General features: G+C 41.0%; 1 protein-coding gene and 1 long non-coding RNA gene across 3 annotated transcripts in view; one reads left to right on the top strand and one right to left on the bottom strand.

The window, feature by feature from the left end:
- Caprin1 (cell cycle associated protein 1) overlaps positions 1–14,792 on the bottom strand; it is a 38,968-nt gene extending 24,176 nt beyond the window's left edge. Inside the window, exons 1-3 of one of the 2 annotated variants that reach the window (XM_004852063.4) lie at positions 14,622–14,792; positions 13,862–14,083; positions 57–119 (exon numbers count right to left, since the gene is read on the bottom strand). In XM_004852063.4, coding sequence (XP_004852120.1) covers positions 57–119; positions 13,862–14,083 — 285 coding nt within the window. In that variant the 5' untranslated portion in view covers positions 14,622–14,792. The remainder of the gene's footprint in view (positions 1–56; positions 120–13,861; positions 14,084–14,621) is intronic. The other variant, XM_087205593.1, reaches the window with a different exon arrangement.
- On the top strand, positions 14,082–19,248 carry LOC147829550 (uncharacterized). Its single transcript, XR_015448980.1, has 2 exons — positions 14,082–14,556; positions 15,174–19,248. It is a non-coding gene; the product is annotated as an uncharacterized LOC147829550 (long non-coding RNA).
- The last annotated feature ends 5,026 nt before the right edge of the window (positions 19,249–24,274 follow it).

Below are 24,274 nucleotides of genomic sequence, written 5' to 3'. Positions count from 1 at the left end.
CTACAAAATTTTCTTATTAAAACAACAAAGTCTTTAATAAAATCCAACATCTTTACCAGCTGATCTTGATTAAGCCTCTCTCCTTTGTTCATTCGTTCCTGGTAATCATCAAGCTTACCCTATATTAAAAAAAAAAAAGAATTACATTCCATGTTGAAGATATGTATCAGCTTCACCACACTAAAATGACAACCCAAGCAACCTTCTATGCTTGTCTCAAATTGCACCTTAAATATACAGTACTTTATAAACACAGCTTAAGTAATATATTTAATGTAGTAAGTCTAATAGTGAACTAAAAAAATTTAAACACTCCATCAAATACTTATAAGCCAATGATGTGATGCTGCTTATTCTTCAGGGTACTCAAAAAAGATATTCATCAAGGCCGGGGATTTAGCTCAGTGGTTTAGCTGCCTGCTGCGCAAGCACAAGGACCCAAGTTCGATGCCCGGTAACAAAACAAAAAAAAAGGATATTCATCAGCTAGGCCAAGAATATGGTTCCTGCTCACATGGACGATTACCACAATTTGGTTAGGATTCAGCTTATATCAAAATGACAATATCAGACATTTACACTTAAAATTTCTGTGCCTCTCTTCCTCTCTCTCCTTTCCTTCAAAGGATTCATGCAAATAGGCACTATAAAAAGTGTATTTTCCTGAAGTCAGGTGTGGTAATGCATGCCTATAATCTCAACACTACTGAGGCTGAGGCAGGAGGATCACTGTGAGTTCAAGATCAGCCTAGGCTACATAGTGAGTTCAAGGCCAGTCTGAATTATACAGTGAGAACCTGTCTCAAAAAAAATTTTTTTTAATGTGTATTTTCCTCAATAAACCCAAGGGCATATTCTTTTATGTACTTCATCGATATATCTTGAAGAACACAAGATACTTCGAAGCTAAACATTTCACCTATGGGCAGTATACTAGTCAACAGCTTTGCTTTGTTAGTGACAAAGGAGGGGGCAGAAAACTACCCTCTGTAAACTTTAATGGTTTCCCAGGCTACTATACAGACCAACCCCCCAAAAGATACTCAGGCAATGCAAGAATCAAAAGTTCACTGGGTTTGGTGGCACACACCTGTAATCCCAGCACTTGGGAGGCTGAGGCAGGAGTTTAAGGCCAGCCTTAATTACAAAGCCAGACCCCTGTCTCAAAAAAAGAATCAAAAGTTCAGTTACTGTTGTTGCAAGGGTTGGAGGGTTGGTGGTTAAGAAATAAATCTAAATAGGAAGAAAAAGTCCAGAGGGGTAAGGGAGGTGGGAGGGGAAGGGGAAAGGAAAAAAGGGAAAGTAAAAATTATGAGAAAAGAAAAAAAAATGGAAACAAAGTCTGTGTAAATAGGGAAGGGTGGAAGGGGTGAAGGGCCCACAGGGAATGGGGAAAAAATAAGAACCAAGATACACCACATACAGGTACAAGCACCCAATGATAAATGTAAACGTATTGTATACCTAAAATGTACCAATAAAAGAACTTGAGCAAAAAAAAAAAAAAAAGGAAATCTATATTAAGAGGAAAATATTTAAAGTAATCACAATTATATAAACTTCCTTAGCAATAATAAAATTAAGAAACCATGTACGAAGTACAATTCCAATTTAAAAGACTTTTCAGAGCCTCAGAAACTAGGTTAAAAGCACTGGTAGTAAGTTTTAGGGGGTATCTTTTGTTTGGTTTGGTTTTTTTTATGACTTAGGATATTCCAAAATAACATCATAGTCAGAATTCAATTCAGAAATAGTTAAGGGAAGAGATTTAAGAGGCCTAAAACTCAGTGCTAATATCATAAAAACTGTGCATTAGGTATACTGGAGGGGGGGGCCAGTTTCTAGCTTTTAGCTGTATCTGCCATCTTTCTCATCTCGTTAAACCTAAAAAATACACAATGAGCATGTATCTCTCTCACGGGGTACAGTTTGTCAACCTAATCAAAATAAATGTCAAATCAAATTCCTAAAAAATGCTGGTATGGATATGAAAAACAAGAAGATAAAAAAGGAAGGCATCTGCAAAATAGAATTACTGGTCGTGGAATTGTTCTCCTTTTGCTTTGTACTCTTAAATATTCTATCAACATATAGTTTGCTTAATATAAACAATTACACACCTAATTCTATGCATATAAAAGATGTTAAGATTGACAGGCTTGATGTTTTGGGACTTTCACCTATAATAATTCTTGAGTATGAGCCTGTACTAATCTATAATAGGACAAGCTATCCAATAGTGGGAAAGTTCCAATTTTCTACACAATAACAAATTTAGTATTCAGGGACTGTGAGAGTTGAAGCAGTATACATTTTCCAAAGACAGCTACTGTAGACTGACACTGCATCCTCGGCGCACCCCACTGAGAACTAACAATTGCCCTGCCATTGTACCTGAGTGGGATTCAACCAGCAGAGTCAGGTATTTTGAGATGCTGTCTGACTTCCCCAGACAAGCAACAAAAAGCAATGGGTCTCTGCCTTGTTTGCTGGTCACTAACTCTTGTGTTTGGAGCCCTGAGCCATCATACAAACTCCAGTAACCCCAAGGTTGCCATGCTTTCAAGGTCTCATTGAAGAGCTCTGGTCATCAATCCTGGGTTCATGTCATCCCTTCCCCAGGCATCAAGAAACAGAGGCATCAACCTGCCGCGTGTCCTGTCCGAATCCCTGACAGGCAGCCTCTGTGAACATAGTAAGGGCAGCCAGAGATGGTAACACACAGCTGTAACGCCAGCACTTGGAGGCTGAGGCAAGGAGATCACAAGTTTGAGGACAGACTGGGCTATACAGCAAGTCTGAGAGCTGCCTAAACTACATAGGAAGATCCTGCCTCAGGAAAGGGGTATGGGGGGCTTCAAGCCTTTAATTTTTGGATTAATTTGAATGGAACAAGGAAGGTCTGAAGGGAAATAAAGCAAAGGGACTATTCAGCCCCTATGTAAAACAGACTTCAAAATACATACACAATTGGGCTGGGGATTTAGCTTAGTGGCACTGCATCTGCCTTGCAAGTGCAAGGTCCTGAGTTCAATCCCCAGTACCCCCCTGCGAAAAAAAATACATATATACGGGCCAGGGATTTACTCAGTGGTTCTGCTGCCTGCCTCACAAGTGCAAGGTCCCCAGTTCGATCCCCAGTACCAAAAAAAAAAATTTTTATATATAACACATACACACACACACACACGCACAACTTTGTAGAACTGTCAATAGAAAGTATGCAAAAAAACGCCTCAGAAAAAATACAATCTATACATTTTATTGAACTCATATATCTATTTACTTTGACTTTATTATTATTGTTAACATGTTTCTAGTTTCCAATCCATAATAATTTCAAATCCAAGATTTTTAAAGGGAGGACTGCTGAACCACAAAAAAATAGGTTTGTGGGGAAGAACTCATAAAAACCTCAAAAATCTGCAAGAGGGGATTATTAAAAGGTAGACCATGGTTCCTTGGCCAAATGTAGTCCTCAAAATTGCAAGGTGAAGGGCTGGGGATTTAGCTCGATGGCACTGTGCCTGCCTTGCAAGTGCAAGATCCTGAGTTCAATCCCCAGTACTGCAAAAAAAAAAAAAAAAAAAGCAAGGTGAGGTATCCAATCAATAATGTAGTTAATCAAATGAATGGAAACTACAGGTCTCTCAAAAAATATTTTTCTAACTATAATAAAATACTTCTTTATAGCATTAGATTCTTCTATGACTCCAAACACTACACTACTGTTTTAAATAACTATTCCCTTCCCTTGCTTATGCTTTAGAAAAGCCGGATCCTGAGCCTGGTTGACGCTTCAAACACTCATTTGGGAAAAATACCAAAACATAACAAAACTGCAGAATAACAAAAAGCTGTTCTCCATTAATGGAACTACTTCTTTATCAATATAATACATGATCTTTTAGTTGTTAGACTCTGAGCTGGAACAAATATATTTACTACTGTATATGAGCAGATCTGTACATAGAAGTCTATGTTGGTCTAAGCCAATAATGATTCTCCAAATGTAGTCCCCAAACCAGCAACATCAGCATTTGCTGAGAAAATGTTAGAAATGCAAACTCTCAGATATAACTCCACACCTAAGTCAGAAACTCTGGGGATGGGACCCAGCACTCTGTTTCATGAAGCTCTCTATGTTATTCTCTGCGCTTAAGTTTGGAAAACATTTATCTTTGTCAATTACATTGTAATTCCCTTTTAACTGCCAAGTCCAGTAGAATCTGGAAGTAAGAAACATTCTAAATCAAACATATGATACTTTGTGACTTCAGAAACCATCACAAGGAAGCCTCAATTTAGAAAAGTTACTTAGATTCAGCTTGAAACTGAGAAAATCTGAATGGTGGTTTGATTTCTAGACATATAGATATAGTCAACCTAGCTCTAGGTATTGCATAAGACTCATTTATGAACTGCATACTGAAGGATTACTACACTCCATTCAAAAATAGTAACTTGTTAACTCTTGCATTGAGTTGAAGCCCCTGTTTGATTCAGAATAATTTATTTTCAGGTTCTACTGGACTTGTTACTAGAATATTTATGATTAAACTCAATGAATATGAAAACTTGCACTAGAAACACAAAACCTCTTAAGGCAACCAAATGACCTAATTTTCTACCTTTCAAAACTCAAAGTACAATCCCAGAAACTCCTCTTTTTATTTTTTTGGTACTGGGGATTGAACTTGGGACCTTGCGCTTGCAAGACAGGCAGCGGAACCACTGAGCTAAATCCCTGGCCCCAGAAACTCCTTAAGTAGCTTTCAGGGACAATGAAAAGGATATGGTACTGCACTAGTGCCAATACTACAATTTGCCTAACCTTTCAAAGAGTAGACAGACTACTCAGAGATAAATTATACCATCCTAAGTGGCTTCATTCATTTGTCACTTCCTGTTCAAATGGCTTAAATCCCACTAGAAAAGCTGTCCATTTGGGTTTAAAATTTATACATAGTATGAGACATGTCAATATTGTTACCCTGGCCAGGGATTTAGCTCAGTGGTTCCGGTGCCTGCCTTGCAAGTGCAAGGTCCTGAGTTTGATCTCCGGTACCAAAAAAAAAAAAAAAAAAACAGAAAAAAAGTTACCCTAACAGGTCTAACAAAATCATAGGGGCACATATAGGAAAAAAGAGCTGCAGACAAACATAGCTTTGCTCTTCACTAAGCTAGAACATGGCTGCCTAACATCTACTCATATTTAACACATAAAATGAGTATTAACCATTTTTTTCCTGGAGAATGGAGCTATTTTCCTAGCATGAAAAGACATCTTCATGAGAAATCCTACAACGTTGGTAACACTAGACTGTCCTTTTTCTATCTTGAAATATGTAACATAAAATTCAATTTAGTGTTCCTTTTTTCAACTACGAATCATCCTGAATATATTAAAAATTCATTGTGCAAGCTCAAGGACCTGAGTTCGATCCCAGGTACCAATAAATTCATTCATTCATTCATTCATTTACAGCACCATAAGAGCAAAATAAAAATCAGGCCATCTTCCAAATGACCAAATCTTTGTAGAAACACACAACACAGATGTGACAATAATCAAAAGATGTTAAAAACTTTAGTTGAGTCATGTGATAACTGAGAAACAATTTCCCCAGTGGAGCGCACTCCCATCTCCTGTTTCTTTGTTGGTTTTAAGAGCTGACAGTATTCACTATGTGACAAATACTCAAATTTAACTCTGATCCAGCCATTGGTACATTTCATTTCTGCCTCTACTATTGAATGTTGCCGAGTCATAGTACATGTGTATCTTTTCTCCCCAGTTTTTCACCTTTACTAGTTACCTTACGGAAATGAAATTTTTAAATCAATACAACAATAGGGATATCCAAGACAGATGTCTTCCCAATCTTTGCCTCTTCACTCTTACAGCCAAAAAATTCCATACAGGAATAAGTGAAGAAAACATTTTTAACTATGCACTTAAAAACAAACAGCAAGACAGATGAGAAATTGCAAAAAAGTAAAAATTCTTCAATTATACTTTTGCATTACAAGAAAATTTGGAAGGATACAACATCTAAGAAAACTCTGAAAAAGAAAAGAAAACTAACTTTGCTATCCAGAAAAACTACGCACCTGCTGTTCTTAACGGACGAAATACCTAAAAAATGAGGCCTAAAATATACAAAAGAGCACCTACCTATATTTTATGTAACCAGGTCAAATAAATCAATTCTAAAGCACTGCAAGAACAACAGGAAGGGCAAATGCAGACACAGAAAGATAAACATTTCATTTCCTCTCAACTTTCCAAAATCTTGGTGGCTTTCTAGGTTATTATTTCACATCATTAAATCCTATAAATACTCCTCGCTGGTCAACTAAACAAACATCAACTCTGACAACCCATGTAATAAACAACTGAATCTGCTTCCCATTCACCCTCTACCAATTCAGAAAATTAGTAGCTGGTAAAAATTCATAAGAGACAAGAAAAAAAGCAAAAGTTTTTATCAGAAAACTAGTTAAGCCAAGTGTGGTAGCACACGCCTGTAATCCCATCACTCAGCCAGCTGAAGCAGGAGGACTGCAGGAGGTTCGAGGCCAGCCTGGGCTATATACAGTGAGTTCGAGTCCAGTATGAACTACACAAAGATCCTGTTTCAAAAAAAAACTAGACAAGTTAAAGCAGAGGTTGAATGAACACTAGGAATGCTAGATTTGTAACCAGCAAGAATAATTAAAAAGAATGCTAAATCAGATGTTATCTATGGTACATTACGTAAGATAAATTTTCAAGCAGTTGAATATCTAGGAGTTTAATTTGACAATTTATTTTTTTTTTTTGGTACCAGAGAGCAAACTCAGATCCTTGTGCTTGAGCAGCAGGCGACGAAACCACTGAGCAAAATCCCCGGCCCTGTTTGTTTGGGTTTTTTTTTTTTTTGGTACCGGGGATCAAACTCAGGACCTTGCACTTGCGCAGCAGGCACTGAAACCACTGAGCTAAATCCCCGGCCCTAATTTGACAATTTGAACAAAAAGTAATCCTGTAAAACCCTTGCTCATTGTCCGTGTAGGTATGTCTGAATAAATGGAAGCAGCTGGCCCTGCTAGGAAAAAGAAAAAGTTTAGAGTCCCAGCATCACCAACTTTAAATAACAGTCCAGAAACTCAAAAGCTTAGGTTCATCCCCAGCCAGCACTGCATTTAAAAAAAAACAAAAATAAATAACAAAAACCTAAAAATGTGATGGCACACACCTGTTATCCCAGCACTCAGGAGGCTGAGGCAGGAGAACCGCCAGGAGTTTGAGGCCAGCCTAAACTACAAAATAAGACCCTGTCTCCAAAACAAAATAAAACGAAGATCAAGAACGTCTTCTGAATTATTAGCTGCTTTAACCAAGCTTCTCATAAGTAAGTCCACACAATTGAAATGATTTATATACATTACCCAAAAGTTCAACACAGAAAGATGTAAACTACAATTCAACATGGAAACCAAGAGGTATTTTTTAATGATTAAAGTGTATTTCAATTGTTTGTATGTCCAGGTGACTGCACTGAAGGGAATGCAATGAAATGCCTGGTAGTTTACAATGGCTCTAACATCAGGAATTATCTTTGTCCTCCTCAGACTCTACACACATCTTGCTTATGCTACCCAGAGTTTGAGTGCTCTACTTGCCTACTCATCAATTCTACCCACCTGAAAAAAAAAAAAGTTCTATTTCAATAAAAACAACTGCAAGTAAATAACTGTACAAAAAGCATTTTCCCCTGATAATCAGTCCATTTTAATGGATTTCCCTTCCATTTTGAGGGTTTCATTCATGAAGCTACAAATATTTCTATGTAATGATTTTGTCCAACTAGCAATCGGCTTACTCGGCAAATGTCATGCACAAGGAGGCACAGAATGACTTAATCGTTTCTGTCCCCAAAATGCTCACCACCAAGTCACAAAACACAAGGCCAAAAACAGAAAGCAGGGTGCCAAGGAAGTACATAAACAGCTAAAAGTAGTTAAAGGAAAAGACCGAGCTCTATCAAGAAGCACACCTTCTCCTTTCCTCAGAAAATAGGAATAATGAACTCTGCCAAGTATGTGTGTGTGTCTCTCAGCTCATAGTTTTTCGTTGTTTTATTTTTTGAGACAGAGTCTTGCTACACAGCCTAGGCTGGCCTCAAACTCGTGGCAATTCTTCTGACTCAGCATCCCTCACTTAATGTTTCCACACTCATATTCTATCCAATAAGACCACTGGTATAGCTAGTGGAAGAAATAAATGAACCGAAGCCAAACAATTTACAGTTTTAACTTTGGCTGAGTTTCATAGTACTTCTATCAGCCTTCTCAATTACGTACTTATCATTTATTTCTCCCAGAAAAAAAGCAGCAATTACTAGACATCCAGGAGAAGCTTAGAATCCAAGAATTTAGGTTGAAAGGTTGTCACGTTACTTCTCTCTGCCAATAATGCTTTCCCAAAGTTTTTCAGGTTGCAACATGCCAAGCTTGAGTAGAGACTGGCAGATAGGCAGTTGGGGCTTACCTAAGCATAAAGAGAAATGTTATAGTTTAAACTTTAAAATTAATTTCATTATAACAGTATGTCCCAATAACATCTGACACACTAGGACTTTACCCTACTGCTATTTTCAGGACCCCAATACATGGACAACCTACAAAGTTCAGCAACGAAACAATAAAAATCTAACAACAAAAAAAAAATAAAATAAAAACTTTGTTACATTCAGCTTTTTAAAACAGATAAACTGGTTAAAATTAAAGACTTGAAGTTAAAAGCCTTACCTGGATCAACACAATAACCCTAAGAACTAAAATTGGAGAACATTATAAGAGACCCTCATAAAGCATTACAAGAACCCCTAGAGAGGGCAGGGGAATGGGGAAAAAGAACCAAGATACATCATGTAAAGGTACAAGATCCCAATGGTGAATGTAACTGTACTGTATACCTAAAATGTACCAATAAACTTAATGAAAAAAAAAAAGCAACCCTAGAAATCACCCATCTCAACCTGGCTCACTTCATATAACCATTTCTAGTTCTTCTATAAAGCAAATTACACAAAATTCTAAGGTGGCTTTAAGCTCTAACAAAAATGTTAGACGCTTTTAACAGTATAGTAATAGAAAATAAAGCCATGACAAATCTGTTGTAAAGTTTAACCTTTTCAAAGTAAAAATATTTGTTCACTTGTTTAAAAAGTGAAAGTACTATCTTCACCTAGCCCAAAATACAAATTAAGAATGTTAAACTTAAAATCATGGCAAAGTGTACATTTAATCTGTAAATCACACAAAATGTGTTCTCATTCAGAGATCTGCCACAAGATGGGGTGGGGGTTTGGGGTCACTAAGTGGTAGAGCACTTCCTTGTGAGAAAAAGGAGACCCTGGGGTTCAATCCCTGGTACCAAAAAAAAAAAAAAAAAAAAATCAAGAATATCCTAGAGTAAAATAATTTGGCTAGATTAAAAAAACCCACCAGGCGTGGTGGTGTATGCCTGTAATCTCAGCACTCGGGAGGCTCAGGCAGCAGGATTGAAAAGTTCAAGGCCAGCCTGGGCTACATAGTAAATTCTAAGCCAGCCTGAGCTACATACAGCACTGGACCCTGCCTTAAAAAACAACAAAAACAACAACAAAAAAACCCTTCTCATTGCAATATTTAGGATTCCACTCTCACTCCAGAAGAAGTACCAATACTGTCCTATGAAGACATTCATAGCCTAACTTTTTCAAATACCTCTGTCTCACACACACACACACACACACACACTCACAACCAGAAACAAATTAAGTATTTTAACTTTTTTTTCCTCTGGCAAAGTGAATGCAAAATAAAATAACCCTGCCCTCATGCTAAGCACTACAGCTTTCTGAGACAAGGTGAATGCAAAACCAAGTAACCTTGCCCTCTGCATTGCAGAGGAATAATACATCTTGCAACCAATAGAAAAGCTAACACATCAGAATCCCAAATGTCAAGAAAAACTTCAGATGTTAACCCAAGAACACATTCTACTTATAAAACAGGATAAAAAAAAAAAGTTTAGGATGGGCTTATTTCTAAGTACTTAATATAAATTCTGTACTACAGCTGCATAAAAACTCTAAGTATAGGCACACTGCAATATTCTAGAAAAATGTTATCCTCAATCACAATTTGCATCCTTTCTATGGATAATATTAACTGCAAAGATATGTCTTTAGGGAGTGGAACACTACACTTTTGGCTATCAGTTTTGGTTACATACTGGGTACAAAGCTGCCAGGGGGTTTTATTTTTCTAAGCAAGAGAACACTGGTTAATCTTTCACCTACCAAAGTCACTACAGTCTAAATCTATTATACTTACACCAAGAGTATATCAATTTAAAATGTCATCTATTAAAACATTCTTTATTCTACATCAAAACTGATTACATCTAACAGTATCAGATGAGCTCTCTCCTCAGTTAAAATTAAAGACTTGGTTTCATATCACCATCTTACATAGCCTATGGCCCAGTTATGTATGAGTGAACTGAATAAACCAGGAAGTAAAATCACTCAATTCAATATTACTTGTACTTTAATAAAGATTTGCAAATGAAGTTTTACATTTGATTCTTTATCATAGCTGTATGTCTTCTCTTTGATAAACACTTATGTATTCTTTATTAGCCCAAATTTCTTTTTTTTTTTTTTTTTAAAGGAGGAAAGGTTTATTTCAGTTTATAATTTGTAGAGGTTTCAGTCCATAGTTGGCTGGCTCAAAGGCATAATGACAGGGCACAGGGTCATCAGAGAGAAGCAACAGTCCATGGCAAGCAGGCAGGAGACAGCAAAGCAGGAAGGAGGAGGAAGAGGAAGAGGAGGAAGAGGAGGAGGAGGAGGAGGAGGAGGAGGAGGAGGAGGAGGAGGAGGAGGAGGAAGATGTAGAAGAAGCAGCAGCAGCAGCAACAGCTATTAGCCCAAATTTCAAAAACCACCAAGCCATCTAGTTGCATTACATAATAGGATCATATTTCATCAATGTTAAGCATATATTCTCACTGAACAGATGCACTCCCTTCCTCTAATGTCTCAAGTTATTAGAAAAAGAACAGTAACTTTGCTTTTTATATGAAATACAATTATGTTTTAAAGTGATATTACACATCTATTCCCAATTTATGTTGGGATACTTGGTTTTACAATCCAGTGAAAAAGAGCATTTGGTCCACAAGGTTCCAACGTGAATAGGTTAAGAATCAAATACAGTTCAAATATAAATTGCTAAATTCACTGAAGTAAATACAAATTCAGTTGAAGAGTTATCTTTACTCCACAAGGGGTACTAAAAAGAATTCAAAACTGATGTGTAAAGCAAATCCTATTTTAGGTGCGTGAGAAATGCTCACTCCTGTTGAAAAGTGAATCAGTTATTAAATCCTCTCATACAGCAAACATCTAGTTACAGAAAAAAAAAATTAAAACTGAAAACCTAAATACAGGTTAAAATCTAAATGTCTTGAAATTCCCCAAAAGTAAAATACATAGTTTTAAACCACATCAGTGCTGTCAACTATTTAACAAGTAGGCAGCTCAGTATGTGGCTTATCAAAAAGCCTCACCTAAGTGTAACTTGACCTTTTCTCTAATTAGCACTCACAACACTAAGACAAAAAATTATAATACTATTTTTGTTCAGTTTGTTAAATCTCCATGTTACAAGACAACCTTTCAGTATTTACTAGCCCAGTCAATAAAACTCTGTAATAATAAATAATTACTCTTTCTCTAATTTAGGAGAAAAGGATGTCACTGTATAGTAATACACATGTATACACCACTGGCAAATTATAGTTCAAGTCCTCTCACGGGACTTATTCAATTTTCTAGATTTCTTTTTTTTTTCCCCCCACATACACATAAACCCTAGAATGTGTCACCTCACAGACTGGCTGCTCACCAGCACCTGACTTTTTATATGATCACCTTTGAAAAGTTTTTTAGTCACTAATATAAACATCTATAAAATATATCATTACATACTTAGGCTGATTCCTATTCTAGATTTCCTAGAAATTCTGAAAAGTAAAACAATCACAGAGATTGACAGCACTGTTTACTGCATTAAGAGGACTGAAAGATACCTAAGTTAGTTTCAATTTCAAGTAGAGTTGCAAAAACCAAATCACATGTGCAGGCTAGAAGATACTAGTTATAAGGCAAGCTTACTCCATTCCATACTTGAATGTACCTATTTTATGCTTAAAATGTTTGTTACTTTTTTAATGTCTATTATTCCATTAGTTACAATGAAACACACTTGTATCAAAGAAAGGATTATGGAAAAAAACTAGAAATCTCAAGATTAAGGCATCTCTCAATTTCATGAGTCCAGGAAATGCAAAGTCCAGGAAATTCAAGTAAAATCTCCACCCCTCAATATTGAAGAAAATGAGACAGAAAAGTATTAAGGCTTAACGGTTCTAAAACTCTCCAAAAATGTAAAATAAATTAGTAAATCATCTATTAAATTCATTAAGACCTAAATATCACCAGTTTTTTTCCCCCCACTCATTTCCCACAGGCCAAATTTTAGTCAAATTGTTGCTATCTCAAAACTTGAAGTAACAATATCAGGTGGCTGGCTAAATAAACATTTTAGTATGATTTTTTTCAAAATCCACGATGTTATGTTATACTAAAGGTGGACAACCAGAAGTTGCCAAAGCAAAGTTATATTTTACTTTTTAAGGAAGCGAGTTAGCATACATAAGTCACATGTAATTGTCCCATTTTTGGTACTAATCATTTGTTTTCTCCCTTTTCATCGTTCATCTTGGGTTTGAATTATTTACTCAGACCCTTTCGGACCACAAACACGAGCCCCTATCTAAACAGAGTTGCGCACCGTCCTGGCTGAAAGCGAAAACAAAAGGCCGACGTGAACATGTATTTCTCACCCTGCGACTCAGAATGGCTAAACATTCAATCAAAAAAAAAAAAAAAGTGGGTGTGGCTTGATGGGGGGGGGTCGAGGGAGGCTGGTCGGGCGGCTGCCTGGTCTCTGCCCTCCCCCGCTGCTTTCGCTTTGTGCTCACAATGCAGCTCCTGTACAGCGCTTCCCTCTCCCCGCAGCCGCCGCCATGTTAGACACACTCTCCCATGTGCCCAGAGACCTAGAGACTGTCTCCAGGCTAACCTGGACCCAACCTCCGACAAGACTCAGTCGCTGCAGTTCCCTTGCCCCTTTGGAGTACCCCCAGGGCCAAAAAGTCGCTACAGAAAACCATCTGGCCACTAGGCTGGGCCTGAGGCTCGGTGGGGACACTTAGACAATTGAAACAAAGAGGGAAACATAGGGGACCCCATCAGAGGGGGGCGGGGAAGAGCAATCGAAGACCCACTCGGAATGGGCCTGGCAGGAGGCAATCCTAGTTTAATAAGACTCTCAATACACTTCTTCCTCAGGGAAGAAAGGGGTCATTCTACCGGCCTGGGGTGCACGGTAACTGAGCAACAAATCCCACGACTGGAGGACACAGGCCGCCCCAACTCCACCAGGCAGTAGGTTCAGCCCCGAACCCCCCACCACGGGACTTCATCATGTCCTGCCGTCAAGGGCAAGGGGCATCGAAGACCCACAGTCCTGGCAACAGGCCCCCACCCTGGGACATCTACTCTTAGGCCAGACCCGCTACAGGAGAGTCACAGAGGCCTGGGGCAGCGCCGGACGGGTCAGGTGACAAGCACCTCCCCAGAGCCCGCTTTCTGGGCAAGGAGCTCCGGACCACGGCGGGGACGCGGGATCTAGCGCAGCGAAGGCTAGAGATGGGGGGAGGGGGTCCGCAAGCCCTCCCTCTCCCAACTCTAGGCACCTTTTTCTTCTCCAGGTTCCGAAGTTTCTTGTCGATTACCCCGAGGATCTGCTTCATGGCCTCGGTCTGGACCGCACCAGTGCCGGATACTGGGTGCTGAGTAGCAGGCGCAGCTGCCCCGGCCCCCGCCGCCGCCGCCGCCTCACTACCCGAGGAACCCGATGGGGGTGGCGGTCCGGAGGACTTGCTGCCGCTCCCGCTGTGGCTGGTGGCCGAGGGCATCTTTGAGACCGAGAGGAGAGAGAAGAAAAAGCGGGAGGAAGGACAAGAGCGGCGAGTCAGGAGACGGACGGGGCGAGACGCGGGACAAAACGCGCAGCGGGCAGGAGCCTGCGCGAGCGATGGGGGGAAGGGGCGCGCGCGCCGCCGCCGCCAGGAAGAGAACGCGGGCGCGCGACCCGCCAGCGGGGCGCCCGGCAGCCTCGCCCGCCCCTCCCGTCCCCTCCCCCGCGCGGCCGCGGCCCAGCCAGCCAGCCCCGGGGCATCGAGCTTGTGCCGGGGGCGGAGCCTCGCAAAGCGGCTGCCAACGGCCAGAGCAATGATCCCCACCGGGACGGGCCGGGACGCGTCACCCTGCGACGGAGGAGGGGACAGAGAGGAGCGAGATATCGGGGCCACGGGTGAAGAGCACCGAAATAACCGGGGGGGCGGGAGGACTTGAGCGAGGCCCTCGCGACGCTCCAGGCGATCAGGAGGTAATGGACACTGGGGCGCAGCTGCCCTCTTCCCTTCCGGCGCATCGGTGCCGGGTGGCGCTCACCGTGCGCGCGCGGAGCCGCTGGAGATCGCGAGGAGGGGAAGGGTGGCGCTGCGTTCCGGGCAGTGTCGAGCGCTCCGTGGGCGCCCTGTCCCCGCTGCACCGAGAGCCGCTCCTAGTGAGGCGAGAGCCGGCAGCGGAAGGGACTTAGCCAGCCAGCCCTCGGGGCACGGGGGGCGGGAGCAGCGGCGGCGGGGGCCTTCCGGCCACTCGGGCTGCCCGGCGCGAACGCCTGCCGGAAAAGGCGCACCGGACCGCCTCCCAAGTCAGGCCTAAACTCCCGCGCTGGCGGGCTGCAACCACTCGCCACAAGTCGCGACGGCCTTTGGAAACGGCAGCAGTGGTACCTCGAGATATGATCTAAATCGAAGTCGGGGTCCTTCAGGCGAAGTCGTTTGGCGTCCAAACGGGGACAATAGGTGGCAAGAGCTGGCTCTGGAGCTGGTGACTGCCCCGTGGAGATCCCTTATTTGGTGGGGGCCCCAAGGTTTCTGCTGGTAGGGGTGCGTGGTGTGGGTGGTGCGATCTCAGCTTCTTGAATTCCTTCGTATACAGAGCGAGCAAACTCACCCTGAAAGGTTTTCTGAAAAAAGACAACTCGGCGCTTCCCCACAAAACAATCATCCAGCAACCGAGGCGTTCTCTGCAGAACGTCTCAGGCAGGACCATGGTTGGTTTTTGAAGTCTTACAACTCCAGGCTCACGTTAAAAAATCGGCTCAGTAGTTCCGGTGCCTGCCTCACAAGCGCAAGGTCCCGATTTCGATCCCCGGTACCAAAAAAAAAAAATCATCTTCAACTACCCTGAGATGATGTATGTTAAACAGGCCTGAGTATTATGAATTACTAGGCTTTTTTTTCCTTTTGTTTTAAATTTACGTAAAACTTTAAAGAGAAGGTTGAATGAAATGCAAAACAAAAAAATTTTGGTAAGAGAATTATTCCAGACTTGGGGTGGGTGGTTTTGGACATTGAACAGAAAATGAGAACCCAAGTGCTAGAGGAAAATGTATTAAGGGGAATATAACCAGTAAAAAATTCAGCAACATAATGTATGGCAATAGTAAATGAAGTTTATAATTTAAATTCCATGAAAAAGGGATTTTTAAGTTCTACCAAACCCACTGTTTCCTGGGGAATAAAATGAGTAATACTGGCTTATGGGTAATACAATGCATCCTCAGGGAACCTGGAAAAACAGCAGCAGCCTCTGGCCTTGAGATATTGCAGTTAGCTGCAAAGTCTATTTAATCTATTCATTCAAATATTTGTTGAGCTCCTAACTCTGCTAGAGACTCTCCAGTGCTAGGGATTGTGAACAAAATAAACAATATCTTTTCATATAGCATACATTCCAAGTAAGGTGAGTTCAATCCCCAGTACCAAAAAAAAAAAAACCAACTAAGTAAAGAGAAAAAATACGTATCAGATAGTGAAATGATAGGCAAAGAAAAAAAGGGTGCTAGGAAAAGCCTTACTGAGTGACATATGTGCCAGTTCTAAAGGAAGTGAGGAAGAAGGCCAAGCATTTAGCCTGGAGGAAGAATTTTCCAGTAGAGGGAATACCAGTGACCAAGATCTGATATGGAGTATGTGGGCTGGGTGTGGTAGCTCACTCTGTAATCCCTGCACTCGGGAGGTAGAGGCAGGAGGATTGCTGTAAATTCAAGGCCAGCCTGGGCTACACAGCAAGACCTTGTCTCCAAAAAAAAAAAAAAAAGAAGTATGTTTGGTGGGTTCAAGGATCAGCAAGGAGGCCACAGTGGCAAGACCAGAGTGGAAGATGATGTCAGTGGCAGAAAAGGGGGGCCAGTCTTGCAGAGCCTGATAAGCCACCGTGAGGACTTTGTCATAGTGCAGAGTGAAATGGGAAGTCTTAGTTTCATGATCAACCTATGCTTTTAACCACTGCTGCTGCTGCACAGTTTATAGAGGGCATATAGTAGAGGTGAGAAAAAGGATGGAAACAGAGTCAGGGATTTAGCTCAATGGCACCAAGCCTGCCTCACAAGCCCAGTCCTGAGTTTGATCCCCAGTACCAAAAAAGAAGAAAAAAAGGATGGAGCAAAAGCTGAAACTAGGAACTAAGCACAGCATGAGAGCACACGCCTGAAATCCCAGCATTCAGGAGGCTGAAACAGGAGGATCACCAAGAGTTCAAGGCCAGCCTGGACCACATATTGAGAACCTGCCTCAGCAAAAATGCTGAAGCTAGGAGACCAGGGAGGAGGTATTGCCTCATGTGGTGGTATCTAGAGTCAGGGTCAAACAATGAAGTTGATGACAAAGTTGGATTCTAATATTAATTGTAATAGGAGAAGCCACAGATCTGCTATGCTGTCTAGCTGTAAGATATGAGAAAAGGGAAAGTTAACCTAAAGTTATTCAAGGGTTAAGCACCTAAACTATACTTAGCATTATGATAAACAATTATGCAAGGCCTGGAGGCTGGAAAGGAAATGACAATCCTTAGCTCCTTGCAATTCCAAGTGTGTTCACCCCAACCATCAGTACCATTATCCCCACTACCTCAGACCCCAACCAAGACCTACTGAATTAATATGCATTTTAACGGACTCTTCAAAAGGTTGAAAAACCACTGCTTGATTCCTCAAAACTTGACCAATCACTTTGAGAACAATAGAGAAATGTCCTGGTAGATAAATTCTCCCCAACCCTACAAAATCAGAACCTCTTGTGGTTGAACCCACCAATTCTGTGCTTTAACAAGCCCCCTAGGAGATTTTGATGCTTGCCAAAGTATGAGATCCAAGGACTGAGAGGTCCCTTAATAATTTGGTTTGAGTTGAAAATGGTTTATGCCTTTCCTTGGCATATTAGTAGCAATTACTTTACTTTGGAAGCTAAATAAGGCTTTCATCAAGGAAAAGAATATTTTTGAGGGGGATCAGGATACTTGAATCAATGCATATGACAAAGATTCTCATTGGGAGTTCATCTTATACCAGAGGATATCAAGAAAGACCTCAAGCAATAGCTGCCTGGCACAAATATTTTGTCCCATCTTATAGCCCATAGGATATTCAGATAGGCTAGGTTATGTTGCAACAGAAACTCTCAGAGTTCTGTGGCTTACAACAATCTGCAAAGTACAGTCCTGTGGCCAACTGGCCTTTGATCTGTTTTTGTTTGTTTTTTGGTACTGGGGATCGAAATTGGGACCTTGTGCTTGGCAAGGCAGGTGCTGGAACCACTGAGCTAAATCCTTGGCCCTTGATCTGTTTTTATAAATAAAGTTTTATTGGGACACAGCCATATCCACTCAAGTACATATTTTCTGTACACATAGAGCAGAGTTGAGTGGTTGTAACATAGTAGAGTGTGCAGAACCTAAAATACTATCTCTTCCTTTAAAGAAAAATTTGAAAACTCCTGCTTAAAACTGATACCCATCACAGTTCAGTAGAATGCTCTGCTTGTGGTAGTCACTCAGCAGACTCAGGCCAATGGAGAAGCCATATCTCAAATGTTACTGATTATTGTGCTGTATGGAAAGAGATGTCAGGGGTATCTCTAGTAGTCAAATGCTCCATACAGGCAAACATCAAGCATGTGCCTTAGTCACATGACCCCAGCCAACCATAAGGGACTAAAGAGATGATATTCATGTCAGATGTCTGGAAGGAAACTGGGTGCATCCAAAACACCTGGTGAGCAGGCATGGCTGTCATGCTTTCACTTCCTACCATACACTTCCCATTTCCTTGATATCTGTGACATTCTTACAGTATTAGCAAGTCCAAGAAGACTAGTAAATACAAGACAAGCCTTTAGGCTGACTTTCTGACAAGCCCAATGCCATGATCTCCATAAGCCAAATGTCTCTATTTCCTCCTTGACAGAGACAGGAATAAAAGCTTTTATGTGATATTCTACTATGTTACTGTCATGTTATACCTTTTTTTTTTTCCTAATCCAAACCCACATAGTAACATGGGGGCATTTTATCACTGAAGTAGGAAATTTAAAGGGTTTTTTGAGCATACTACTGGGAAACTGGAATGTGTCTATATGTGGAAAACACTTTCACAAGGGTTCCCAAACCTTGATACTGAAGTCATGCAACGTATTATTATATTTTAATAACAAAATTTTCCCAGGATGGCATTCACCTGTTTAATTCATTAGACTGCAGCACTCTGAAGTCTCCGGTCAAAGTAATTGAATGGCTTATCTGGATAATTTTGGCAAAATAATCCAGTTGCTTCAACTTGAACCACCAGATAAGCTAATGCCAAGTTCATTTGTAGCAAAAGAGAGATCTTTCATCTGAATTATATGAAGTGCTTCAGATTGACAGAAACCTGGCTACAGTGTGAACCACACTGCCCTCATGACTTAAAAGCTCCTAAAGTCTCTTAAATTTGTCATTTTAGCACCAATCATCAGTTGACATTACCGTCATGATTTTCCAGTACTGCCTATTTATGATAATTCAGCCAGTTTAGTTAACTATGTGCTAATGAGCCAGGAACAACCTGAGCTTTTAAGGGAAGGCAGCAGTTATTTTTTGTTATTGTTGTTCTGTTTTGTTTTTTCATCTCTGTGTTTTATAGCATGTCTGGCACAAATATTTTGCCAATAAATACCTCCTGTGCGTTAACACATCAGTGTGGTGTTGATTTTGTCATGATGGATTTATACTGTATCTTTGCTTCCTCACTTTGTAGTTCAGCAGCTGATACAGTATTCTTTCCCACTTACATTTTCTTATGTCCACGCTTTCTTAATTGTAATAAGTTAAAAATACAGCTTCCTATTTTGTAGAGGTACAATAGGTTTAGAATATTTTCATATTTCACAAATACTATTATTTCTTAACACTGTTAGAAGCTATGCACTGTGTTTAATGTTCAGTAATAGATAAAATACTTTGGCTACAGCAATAAAATCTTCCAAATATGGGGCCAAGGATTTAGCTCAGTGGTTCACCGTCTGCCTCGCAAGCACAAGGTCCCGAGTTTGATCCCTGGTACCAAAAAAACCCCAAAACTTCCAAATAGTTACTTGCATGAGTTGCATATTGTTTTAATTTAACTTCATATTTGTTTGTTTGTTTGTGTTTTTTTGGTACCGGGGATCCAACTCAGGACCATACGCTTTCAAGGCAGGCGTGGCCACACTGAACTAAATCCCTGGCCCTCTGAATGTTTGTTTTTGAGACAGGGTCTCGTTATGTACTTCAGGCTGGTCTTACACTCACTATATAGCCCGGGCTGGCCTTGAACTTGAGCAATCCTCCTGCCTCAGCCTCCTGAGTGCTGGGATTACAGACATGCCAGGGTCAGGGTAACTTCATGTTTCTATCTCAGTGGTTTCCAACCTGTGATGATTTCTCTCCTCAGAAACATTTGACAATGTCTACAGGTATTTTCATTGTCACAGCTTGAGGAGATAATGTTGTATGCAATGAATAGAGTCAAGGATGTGCCTAAATACCCTATAATGCGCAGAACAGAATTATTCAAGCCAAAATGTCAATCATGCCAAGGTTGGGAATTTCCATTCTATTTTAAGAATTTAAGTTCTCCTCAGCACTAAATCACCAAAGACATGAATACATATGGTGGAAAGAGGTAGGGCCTAGGTTCTGGTGTGTTTGTTTGTTTGTTTTGGTACCAGGGATGGAATTCGGGATCTTACACTTTCCAGCCAGGCAGATTTTTGTTTGTTTTTGATTCTTCTCCTTGTATAGATTTCTCATGGATGTTCACGTGCAAGGGGAGAAGCCCCACCACACCGATCCTCATCCTTGATGTAGCCAGAGTGGACAAGGACCACCAACTTGAAAATCACCTCAGGTTCTTGTTAAAATGAAGGTTCTTGGACTCCAAGGCAGACCTTGTATGTACAGCCTAGAATCAGAGACCTAGGGTTGTGCATTTAAAAACCTAGCTCCCCTTTGAACATTCAAGTTTGTGAATTTCTGTTCCATAGATGTAGACTACTCATTTACACAAAAATAAGTGCCAATTTTTTTCCAGGTTAGTGTGGTGGCACACACCTGTAATCCCAGCCCTGGGGAGGCTGCAGCAGGAGGATTGTTGTGAATTTTAGGACAGCCTGAGTTCCATAGTGAGTTTAAGGGCAGCCTGAACTACACAGGGAGACCCTGACTCAAAAAAAAAACTTTTTATTAAAGACCAATTTTTTTCTTTTTTTGAGATGGTGTCTCGATATGTAGTTCAGGCTGGCCTCAAACTCACTATGTGGCCCAGGCTGGCCTTGAACTCATAGTGATCCTCCTGCCTCAGCCTCCCAAGTGCTAAGATTACAGGTGTGCACCACCCGCCTGGTTTAAAGATGATTTAATTCTTTTTTTTTTTTTAGACCAGAGATTGAACTCGGGACCTTGCACTTTCGAGGCAGGCAGCAGAACCAATGAGCTAAATCCCTGGCCCAAGACCATTTAATTCTTAAGGATCAACAATATCAAAAGCATAAAGTGGAGTATAGGTATGACTAAATTAAAGCTGTTTACAGTTATTCTCTCTCACAGTAGTGACGCATGGATTTATAAGAATAAGCGTGGCTGCTGGGCCCAATGGTGCACATCTGTAATCCCAGCACTGGAGAAACTGAGGCAGAGAATCGCTGTGAGATCGAGGCCAGCCTCAACTACATAGCATGACACTGTCTCAAAAACAAGAAAACAAAGAAAAAGAGTAAGCCATTCGAAATATAAGCACGCACCCCACACAGCATCTCAGAAGGAGCGGACAAAGTTTGCAAAGCTGGAGGTTTCCCTGCAACAGGAATGAGACGTAGCAAATTTTTCTTTTCGTGGTACTTTCCTAGGTCCCTTCCAAGAGAGTGCTGTGGAATTGCGTAAGTGGGGCAGGTTGACAACTACCAGACAGGTGGGAAAGGACCACAGATTCAGGTACTGATTCAGGAAGAAGCGAAGGGCGTCTAAAATGGGAGAGAAAAAGGTGAGAGAAAGACGCTGAGCAGAGCAAGCGTGCAAAACGGTAAATGAAAGGTTAAAGTAGGAGAGAGGGAGGGTGACTCAGCAAGTGCGTGGCACCTACTAACGTGCAAGACAAGGAAAAGCCGAGCTCAGACCCCGCAGCAGCGCGAAGGCTGAAGCCGGCAACCAGCACCAGAACCGCCGGGCCGACCTGCTAGGCCCCGCCCCCGAGCGCTGATTGACAGGGGTGAGGCGGGGCCCACATTAGCACTGGAGGTCCTGCAGGAGTAAGAAATCCTATAGCAATGTTGATACTGCAGGTCTGGTGACCACAATCTTGAAAACTAGAGGATTAAAGCGATTTCTAAAGATTTTTAAAAACTATTGGAGCAAAGAAGAAAGTAAGGAGAAGAAGAAATTTAGAAAAGTAATTTTTTTAAGAGTACTATACTATAAAATCGTATTTTCTGCTGCTACTTTTTGTTTTATATTGGACAGGCTAATCATACTCCATTCAGCTTTGCTTACAGAACTCAGTGAGAAGAGCACTAGTAACCCTTTCTCCGAGTCCTCCTTGTCTGAACCAAGGCCTCCAGCAGGCGTGTACCATTGCAAGATCACATTCCTGGGGATTTTGTAGGGCCAAAGTTGGTGATGTTTCTCCACGTGAACGGTGTGCTATCATCCAAGTAAAGAAGAGTACAGTTATCTAGGGTGGTCAAGGCTGATTTGAAGAGAAAAATAAAAAGAAGCCCACTCCTGTAATCCCAGCACTCAGAAGGCTGAGCTAGGAGGATCGCCAGGAGTTCTAGGCCAGCCTGGGCTATATAGTGAGTTCAGGGCAGCCTGAACTACATTAGTGAGACCCTGTTCCAAAAAACGAAACAAACACACAAAAAAACCAAGAAGAGAGGCTAATGTGACAAGTAATATATTTGTGTAAATTTTCACACACAAAAAAATTATGATTTTTTTTTAACTTTATTTTTTTAAATTTTTTTAAAATTACAAGACTAATACAAGTTTATTGCAAATAATTTGGGTAAGAACTGTGCAAAAAAGTTATGCACAAAACAAAATTTATAGTACATTGTGTATTGATATCTAATTTACAAATCATAAAATTCAACCCAAAAATGTAGCACTCAGTATTTTTAGTATATTTGGAGGGTAAAGCAAAGATCACCATTACTTTAGTATATTTTTATTATCTCCAAAAGTAAGGTGCTTTCCATTAACAACCACTCCCCATACCCTTTCCCCCAGGTCCTAGCTCTCACTAATCTATTTTCTGTCTCTATGGATTTATCCATGCTGGTCATGTGATAGATGGAACACAATATGTACACTTTTGTATCTTGCTTATTGCACTTACAGGATTTTTAAGACTCATGTTGACACATATATTTCATTCCTTTTTATGGCTAAAAGTCTGTATATAGACTTATAGATATATCATAGTCTGTTGACCCATTTTCAGCTAATAGACATTCCCCCTCCCTTTTTCTTTTTTTGGTACCAGGGATCAAACTCGGGACCTTGTGCTTTCAAGGCAGGCAGCAGAACCACTGAGCTAAATCCCCAGCCCTGCCCTTTTTGATTACTACAAATAAAGCTACTGGGAGCATTCATGTGCAGGGTTTTTTTGTGTAAATATGTTTCCAATTCTCTAGATATATAGTTATGGTAAAATTTCTAGGTTATATGATAACTCTAAGCTTAACATTTTGTGCAACTCCCAAAGTCTTTTCTACAATGTCTGTACCACTTTACATTCCTATCAGATATGCATGGGTATTATGGTTTATATCCAGATGTCCCCCTGTCTTAGTTATTTTTCTCATCGCTGAGATAAAATACCCAACACCCAAAGTTAAAGGAAGAAAGGTTTATTTAGCTCATAGTTTGTAGAGGTTTCAGTTCATAGTTGGCTGGCTCCAAGGCAAAGTGACATGGCAGAGGGGCATCATAGAAGAGAAACTGTTCATGGCAGGCAGAAGGCAGCAAAGCAGCAAAGTAACAAGCAAATGACAGCAGTGACCCTCTTTCTATCCTTATATTCTACCCAGGCTACCCACCCTTGGGTCAAGTATTACTCACATCCAGGATGGGGCACCGTTAATCCTACCATTGCACCTTAAATCAATCCCAGCACCACATCTTTAAGCCCAACATCACACATTCTAGATCCAGCCACCATTGAAAAGCTCCACCCCTGACTGACTGCCTGAGGCTTTGGGGGACATCTAGACACAAGCCATAACACCCCCCAGAGCCTCATGTGCTCGTAAGTGGGGCTTTGGTAATTGACTGGATCATGGGGCATAATATTCATCAGTGGATTAGCCCACTGATGAGTTTATAGCTGAATGTGATGTTGGGAGGCGAAGCCTGATGGAGGAGGTGGTCCCTGGGGGCGTGGCCTGGAAGGGTCCATCTCCCTCCCTCCTCTCTCAATCACTCTTTCCCACTGCCATGTCATGAGCTGTTTCTCCTCTGCCATGCTGCCCTGCCTTGGAGCAGCTGACGATGGACTGGAAATCTCTACAAACTGTGGGCCACAAGAAGTCTTTTCTCCATTAATTTGTTGGTGTCAGGTTTGTATTTCAGCAGTGAAGAAAGTAACTAAGACAATGGGGGTTCCAATTTCTTCATATCCAAACAATTGTCATTACCCATCTCTTTTATTCCAGCTGTGCTAGTGAATGTATCTCAATGAAAAGTAG

This window comes from Heterocephalus glaber, unplaced genomic scaffold (genome assembly GCF_053883595.1).
Source record: "Heterocephalus glaber isolate CG9 unplaced genomic scaffold, H.glaber_assembly_v1.0 deba00000594, whole genome shotgun sequence".
NCBI lineage: Eukaryota > Metazoa > Chordata > Mammalia > Rodentia > Bathyergidae > Heterocephalus > Heterocephalus glaber.
The sequence above is the reverse complement of the archived record's forward strand: the minus strand, read 5'-3'. Positions and strand labels throughout refer to the sequence as shown.